We start from the raw sequence: 9,138 nt of genomic DNA on the forward strand, positions 1-9,138 counted from the left end.
GCTAATAAATGTTGTAAAAACAAATTTTCATTTTCAAAACGACGCTATATAACGAAACAAATGAATAATTATAATTCTTATAACTAATTTACAATATCTAGAAATTGTATTTACAAATAATATGCAAGATTATTTAATTATTAAAGCGTTTTTTGCTTTGCAATTCTATAAATAATAATGTATATTTGAAAAATAAATTATCTTATTAATTACATTAATACAAATCTCTTATTTCAATAAAATAATTGAGAATTTTTAGATAAAAAGAGATATTAACATACTATTAATACGAAAGTCTGACATATTAAAATATTAAAATATAGTTCTGAAATGTCTTTAAAACATTTTTCACACGTTTGTATTATTTGGCCTATTTTAATACACGTCAAAAATTACATTAATATGTCCAAATTATTTGTATTTGAGAAATCATGGAATCTTTATTAAAAGGCGAATATTTACGCATTACTGACAACTCTCAGGAAACTGTCAGTGAACCATTCAACTGTTTTCAACACATAAATTGAGAGAATCTGTTATATAGAGCACATTGGCATAGCAAGGCGAGAAGTGTCTAAATATATCGTAACTACGCATATATACATATATGTATGTACATACCAATGTGTTATATAGGATAGCAGTGCAACAGCACTGGAATAACAATAAAAAACAAAAACAAACTTTATTTTAATTGACATTAATCTAAATTCTTTATAATAGTTTATTTTTAGAAAAATAAACTGTTCGATACTTATGTAGATTGTATTAATAATTCGTTGCACTTATTGCATTGCTATCAAAATTATTCTCTTTTCAGAAACGTCCAAAAATGCTGTTTCTGTATATTATTATTGCATTTATATCCAATATTTTGGGATTTCCAAGAAAAATTCCTATTGGTAAGTCCGCTATATATTTTTCATAAATAACCAAATGGTAAGAATATCTATAATTAATTCAATATATCAACAAAAATTTTGAATAATCGCAGGAGGTATATTCGATAGCGACGAGATGATTCAAAGAGCATTTGAGATATCAATCAAAGCAGTGAATAAAAATATCAGTGTCTCTGAGCACGCGATGGGTGTATTATTAACACCCAGAACCGAGAAAACTAATAAAAATGCATTTCATGTAGCAAAAATAGGTATACTATTATTTTCTGTATTTAAATTAATACACAATTTTATATATATTCTTTTGTCTACATAAAAGCGTCCTCATAGATCACACGCAATTTAATTAGCCTTTTAATTTTTTTTTGTAAAGCTATATGCGTTTATGCGTTATTAATTAAAAGTAAATTTTCAGAAATTTTTACTATACGATATATAAGACTAGATACTCTAATTTACTAGTTAAACTCAATTTCTAACATAAATGACGCATGTGTGCAATAAACGCACGTGTGCATCTCGTGAGATTATATTATGCATTGAGTGCAGCGTGCAAATTGGTAAGCAGTGGAGTGGCCGGAATATTTGGTCCTCAAGATAAATTGAAAGCGGACTACGTTCAAAGTATGTGCGATACCTTGGACATACCTCATATTGCTGCCAGATGGGATTCCAAAACAAAACGCGATAATGTGATAAATCTATATCCACACCCTGACATGCTTTCCATGGTACTTAATATTTTATATCCCAAATCACTTGGAGTCATCGCACATAATTGCAGTCAACAATTTTGATTTTTTACTAAAACGACAAATTAAACTTTAAAACTATTTAAATTAAAATGGAAAGAAAATATTGCCTACAAAAAATTTCTTATTGCAGTGTTCTAAAAACAAAATTTTAAATAAATATTTTCAAATATATTACATTTATCATATTTTTTTCTTGGATTGTTCGCATTAGTATTTTTCAAGATATAACACTTACAGTTTAGTTGCATCAAATGACGACTTAATCAAAACCGCGAGAATAAAGGAATCGTAAATTGAAATCTTTGATATTTGATATATTTTAATACTAATATTGTAAGTGATATTTGTATTAAAATTAATCTCTGGCATAATTTAGGTTTTCCATGATATAATACAAGAATACAAATGGAAGGAATATGCAATACTTTACGACAACACAGATGGCCTAATTCGTATGAGTCGTCTGCTAAAATTGTCAAACGTGAATACCATTTCCGCCATGGCGTTCCGTTTAGGTAATGGACCAAATTTTAGGTACGCACGCACGAATTATATAAATAGAAAATAGATCGTTACTGGAACAAACCTGTGTGCGAGCACAAGCGACGTTTGTCAAACAAAGTTATTATGCACCTGTGCCATTATTTAATTCCGTCGTAAACGTCAGAAGATATCGCGATGATTTACGGTACGACTGTCTGTATATGATGCGAACGTCACTCGCACAGCTACATATGTCACATGCAATTGCCAAGATTTTTTTAAAGAGATACAAACGCTATTCAAAAATTAATGAGATAATTGTCCTACAGGCAAACCATGAAAGAGGTAAAAAAATCCGATTACAAAAATATCATAATCGATTGTTCGTATGACATTCTTGCGTCTGTTCTCGAGCAAGCACAGCAAATCGGAATACTATCAGAAAAATATAAAGTGATCGTTACTTCTTTGGTAAGATGTTTCATCATTTCTTTGATAAAAAAATAATTTTAAAAAAGATTATAAGTTACAAATTCATATAAAAATCCGTCACATTTTTAGATTTTACACAAAAAACATTTTCAATTAAATTAATCTTCTAAATTCTTATTTGATTTACAAAAATGCATATATATATATATATATATATATATATATATATATATATATAATACGTATTTCATTATTTATCATTAGGATCTGCAAACTCTGGATTTAGAGCCATATAAATATTCCGGAGTAAATTTAACAGGTGTACGTTTAATCAATCCGGAAAGTTCAATTGTTCAACGCACCCTCCAATTTCGGTCTCTTAATTGGAATTTAACGAACGGTTCTCACTTAAAAGTAGAAGCGGCACTCGCTTATGATGCTGTCCAACTTTTTGCGAGTGGTTATGCACAATTACGCGACAGCATTAATGGAAATCTTAAGAAATTATTTTGCAATCGTACAGAAACTTGGGGACACGGTTTCAGCTTGAGTAATTATATGCGAAACGTATGTATGATTACATTAACGTATTTAAACGCACATGTAATAAAGTCTAATCTTTTCATAACTTTGCAAAAAAAAATGCATATATATGTTTAAGAATTAATTCAAAAGAATCATACAATTTCATCACACAATGTATCATTCTTTAATATATATTTTAATCAGAGAAATGTTTTATCTGTAACACACTAGACGCAAATAAACGGATTGAGCGGGATGATAAAATTCGATACGGCTGGATTCCGGAGCGAATTCCAATTGGACATTGTAAATCTCGAAATTCAAGGATTGCGCAAAATCGGGAGATGGGAAACGAATGTTGGTATTCAATGGAAGCCGAGATATAAAATTCCTGGAGTGGATGATGAGAAAAGTTTACGTGACAAACATTTCCTTGTCCTGATATCGTTAGTACGTTCCAATAATTTGTATAAAAATTATTAATAGCATTTATTCCTGAAATGCATTTGTTTACAATTCATAATTATGAAGCGATTATATGATTCGATGATGATAAAAAATTCAATGTTGTAAAATATACTTTAGCAAAAGAATGCCATATTATCAATTTTAATATGCAATCGAAAAAGAATCGTATAATTATCCCACTCTTTTTATTCTATACATTTTAATATACATAATATGTTATCTTTTAAATAATCTCCTATTTAATATAAGAAAGATATAAGAGATAAGGGAGATGTTCTTGATTAGACTGAAATAAATTCCAGACAGACCCGTATGGAATGCTTAAAGAATCATCCGTTAGGACAATTGGAAACGATCGATACGAGGGTTTCGCGATCGATATAATTCATGAGATGAGCAAAGTACTGGGGTTTAATTACACCTTTGAAGTTCAAGCCGACAGCGTGTATGGATCGCTTAATAATGAGACCGGACAGTGGAATGGCATGCTAGGAAAAATAATCGCTGGCGTAAGTCGATGAAGCATCCTTCCACGATTTGATCCCACGTAAACGGCATAAACACGTGATAAACTTGACCGACCTTCGTTCGCGAGTAGTGCTGCTACCTTCCATCGTGCACACGATGTGAGAGCAACGCTTTGTATATTCTTACATCGATAAAGCAGCTGCCTCTATATTTCTCTGATATGCCATGAATAATATCCTTTTAAGCAATTTGTTCTTTAAAATAAATCGTTATCATGTATATTTCGACGCATTATCAAAAAAATTGTATATTTTTCTTGTTCTCCATCTGACCACATAATTGGTATAAAAAATGATATGATTAGGAAAACAAATAAACTAAAATTATATTTTACGTACTAATAAATATTTTTTTAAAAATTTATACAACACGATGAACTTTTTTCTTTTAGTTTTAAAGACAGCAGATTTAGCGATCACAGATCTAACAATCACGGCGGAAAGGCAGGACGCTGTAGATTTTACGAGCCCGTTTATGAATTTGGGTAAAACATGACATGCAATGTATATTCTCAGTATATAAAATCGGAATAAATATAAAATATAAATCAAAATTTCAAAATCCATTTACGCCTCGTTTAAATAACTTGTTTGTTAGGTATAAGCGTGCTCTACAGAAAACCAACGAGCGCTCCTCCGAGCTTACTGTCCTTCCTGGGACCGTTTTCGAAAGACGTGTGGGTGCATCTGCTCGCAGCTTACATCGTCGTGTCAGTGTTATTATTCATAATTGGGAGACTCTGTCCCGTTGAATGGACCAATCCATATCCTTGCATCAAAAAACCGAAAGAATTAAAAACGCCCTTCACTCTGATGGACACTCCGTTTTTCGTGATCGGAGCTTTACTGAAATCTCCTACTGGATTTGCACCCGCGTAAGTCTTCGTATTTCTGCTCTGTGAAACTCGTCAATATCCGCATAATTTCGAGATATTTCTCTTGCGCGGAATCAAACTCTTATTGATTGCACAATAGCTTTGTATCGTTGCAGATTTTTATATCGTCACATACAGCTGCACTGAAAAAAAATGACTTTCAATACTGCTTAATAAATAATTTATTTGAAACAAATAAATATTTATTTTAAAAAGGATTTTCTTATATCAAATGAATATGATTAGTTTCAAATAAATGTTTCATTTGGCAGTATTGAAATAAATATTTATTTGAATTCAATAATTGTTTTTCAGTGTAGTTACACCCACGTGCAATTAATAATTATAGTTGAATCCAGAAAAAACACTGAAAAATGTTGAATAAAATACTTGTATTTCAGAGGAATTTCAACAAGAGCCTTGGCTATCGCGTGGTGGTTTTTTACTCTGATCATTGGATCGACGTACGTTGCCAATCTGGCGGCCGCGTTATCCACGAAATCCGTCGTGTGGCCCTTCAAGACGGCGGAAGAGCTGGCTAATCAACAGAAAATCAAGTACGGCGCGAAAAAGGGCGGATCGACGCTGTCATTCTTCAAGGTGAGTGACAAAAGAGAATCGCAAAAGAGATACGCAGTATAATTTGATAGGCCATTATTAAAGGCTGACAATGATATTTCACGTAATTATGTTTATGAAAGCGTCTAGCAGGGTTCGATCTCGTTTTGCAGGATTCCTCGCACGAACCATACAAGATCATGTATAATTACATGATGGATCATGCTGACGAAGTGCTTATGGAAAAGAACGAAGAAGGCGTATGGAAGGTGCAACAAGAGCATTATGCGTTTATCATGGAGTCCACGTCAATTGAGTATATTAAACAGAGAAAGTGTAATGTAACGCAGATCGGTGGACTTTTGGATGCCAAAGGCTACGGGATAGCGATGAAAAAAGGTTGGTGATTCGATTTTATATATTTTTTAGCAATTAATTTTTTTCAATTTATTATACGTCACACCAATTTGGCTGTCATCTTAGATTCGATGAAACAAATTAATTCATTTTTAATCAAATTTAACAGACGCACATTATCGCACGGATCTCAGCGGTGCTATATTAAAGCTGAAGGAAAACGGCATAATTAATGAGTTGGAAAATAAATGGTGGAGACAGAAGCGAGGCGGCGATAGATGTGAAGTAGGTGATGTTTTGCATTGCGTTTTTGTGACTGTTTATTTCGTAGCAAGAATTAAATTGCATAGATCATGTTGAACGTGGCACGTAATATTTGTGAAACGTGTCTTCATTAATGTAGTTGCGAAACTATTAACATGTCGATTATTTAAAAGCTTTTATATAATGATGCAAGATACTTTCACTTATTAAAAAATCATACACGCCCGCTTCTAATTTATCTCAGGCAAAATCTTTGCAGATAAATTAAAAAGTAAACGTATATTCTGCACGAATTGCCTAGAGTAATTTAAATAAAATGCACAATTAGCTAACTCGAAAAATATATTTTTATTTTCTCTCTATCTCTATTTATCTATTTATCTTATTCACGAATCATTTATTTTCTGTAAATTATTCAAATATCAATTAAAGTCAAAAATTAGCTAACGCGATATTTGTTTTCAAGTATTGTTTCAAAGAGAAACAGTCAAAATTTAATTAATTTTATCAAAAATGCTTTCTCTTTAACAGTTAACTTTTCACTCGTCTAATTGTTGGCTGTTTATTTTTCTCCCATTTATTTGATTACTCAAATGGATAAAACACACAGGCAAAGTATTTCACGTTACTTGGCCGCTTTTATAGTTGAGCTGAAACTCAAACTTTGCCGATTTGGTCTGTACGTGTAGGGACGACATAGCGGTTCTGGCGCATGTTTGGCGTGTAAGTGAATAAGCCAGAGCTGAAGTATGAACCAAAATGTAGTTACTTCAAGATTTACGAAACTACTAGATAAATTTTAAACTATTACGAGAGCAACTCAGAGAGAATTCAATTTTCGAAAACTTCAATTTTGCGTCATTATTTAACCATTAAATCACAATCGTTTTTCAATAATGTTTATAAAAAAAAAATTCGATCAATGTTGAAAATTTGATTTCTTTTATAGGAGAAGGCAAAAGTCCAAGTAGAAGCATTAAATTTCGAGGACGTCGGTGGAGTATTTTTAATTATGATAAGCGGCGTTATGTTATCGTGGCTTTTCACGATATGGTCATTTCTTTGGAACATTCGAAATCTTGCAATCAGACATAACGTAATAACATGTTTCATAATTCGAATTCTGTATATTTTCTACGAAATTATTTCGATAATTATAAAAATTGCACGTGTTTTACATTACAGGTATCCTACAAAGAAGAAATGGTAGAAGAGTTGAAATTCCTAGTTAAGTGCAGTAGCAAGAAGATCGTCAAAAGAAGAAACACATCCCTGGAGACGATTAACAGCGATAACATCGATTTCTAATAAAGATACATGTGCCATCTGTAGCAAGTCTTACGTGTAAAAAAAGATTAAGTTCAATTAAAAGATTAAATGAGTAAGTTGTTTGAATTTTAGCATTATTTATAAATGGTGATAATGTCGATTTAAGTGAAGCTAACCGAGTATCGAAAGATCTTCGAGAAAATCTCACGCCAGAGTTCTACAAACTCGTTCTAACGATTACCATCGGCGCTAAGGCAGAATGGAAATAATGCAGGAAATAAACGTTTCACCACTACGCTCCTCTCAAAACCGGAATTGACGGTTGCGGCGAATCAGCGTTGCATACGTAAAAAATTTTTCAATGATAATAGATTACATAGGGGAGCACCTGTTTATGCGAGAGCAATCGAGGATCTCCGACAATCTTTCGCGAGCGATCAGTGACATAACGATTGAACGATTCTCGTGTTATCGAGCAAGAAATGCATTTTCTCGACGTTAAACGCGGATCGACTCTCGCGGACATACGTGCATAATGGAGGAGTCCCGTGAAAATATTTCTTAATGCATTCGAAGTGGGTAGGCGAGCAAATAATGGGGCTGTCTAACAGACTACTAGACGCGATGCACAGTTCTTCTCGACGGCATTAATATTCCCCCTGAAAGAAGTCCACTGCTAGCAACTGCTGGAACTTGGATCTTTTATCCTCCGGCATTCTCAAAACAATTCTGTAGAAGGCAGGATTGTTTATCGCGCGATAAAGTTCTATGAATTTACCGTCGCGCTATTATTTTGCTCGTGGAAATATACGACAAATAAATGGGACTGATAACAATTGTAATAATAGCTAAGAATATAAAGAAGGGGAGCGAAAAATATTCGCAATTACCGTTTGTAAACTAAAAATGATATAATATATATTAAGAAATTTGCAACGTATGTAGCTTAAAATCTTGTACGATCTATTATATAATATCAAAATCTAATTTTTCAAATTTTTCAAATTAGATGATGATATATAATAAATATTGAAGTTTGCATCTATAGAGAATATTAAAAAGTAATGACAAGCAATGCTTGATGATACAAATAATGATCAGAATAAAAAGATGAGAAATATTTAATTGTCGGACATTAAACAGAACTGTCCGGCATCATAAGGTCATTAGGGAGAGATCACCACTTATCTCTCTGCCATTTTGTCGTAAACACATCCGCGTATATATCCATGGGTATAGTCATCCGTGCGTGATGGAAGTAACAAAGAAGATCCGGCAAGGAGATACGCGCAACGACGCGTAACCGCTGATAGGCATCCGCACGAACAGAAGAGATCTGCTCTCCAGACGCTAAACGATGAAAGTCGCGCACTCTCTCCGCCGGGAATTTTCGCCTCCGGTTTACGTACCGGCTGCCCGACCGATGACATAAACCCCTTTGGAATCTTCGATTACCAGTACATGCATGGGCGTCCACAGGGAGGGACATTTGTCCTCTTGGAATCAGGAGAAAAAAATTAAGCATTTGCTCTCCTTTGGAATAAACGCTGGAATTTATTTACATATTTAATAAAAAAAAATTAAAATTTAAAAGGATTAAGAGAGAACAAAAAATTTAATTATATCCCTTCCTTGAAAAAATTCTGCGGACACCCATGCATGGGAATCAGTACAAAAATTAAGTATTTGCTCTCCTCTGTATAATAAACGCTGGGATTTATTT

At 32.9% G+C, this 9,138-nt stretch overlaps 1 protein-coding gene across 1 annotated transcript; it reads left to right on the forward strand.

Annotated features, from left to right (window-relative positions):
* Window positions 1–825: 825 nt before the first annotated feature.
* Window positions 826–8,006, forward strand: LOC114936110 (glutamate receptor ionotropic, kainate 2-like). Its single transcript, XM_085481649.1, is given in 15 exon segments — window positions 826–902; window positions 995–1,153; window positions 1,452–1,633; window positions 2,034–2,191; window positions 2,470–2,611; window positions 2,837–3,139; window positions 3,329–3,547; window positions 3,868–4,074; window positions 4,493–4,577; window positions 4,691–4,967; window positions 5,369–5,567; window positions 5,699–5,924; window positions 6,052–6,167; window positions 7,096–7,261; window positions 7,264–8,006. Coding segments are annotated over 15 exon segments (2,700 nt in total). The 5' UTR covers window positions 826–832; the 3' UTR covers window positions 7,455–8,006.
* Window positions 8,007–9,138: the final 1,132 nt, after the last annotated feature.

The sequence above is a fragment of the Nylanderia fulva genome, unplaced genomic scaffold (assembly GCF_048542155.1).
Source record: "Nylanderia fulva isolate GAGA-0341 unplaced genomic scaffold, ASM4854215v1 Scaffold19, whole genome shotgun sequence".
Classification (NCBI taxonomy): Eukaryota; Metazoa; Arthropoda; class Insecta; order Hymenoptera; family Formicidae; genus Nylanderia; species Nylanderia fulva.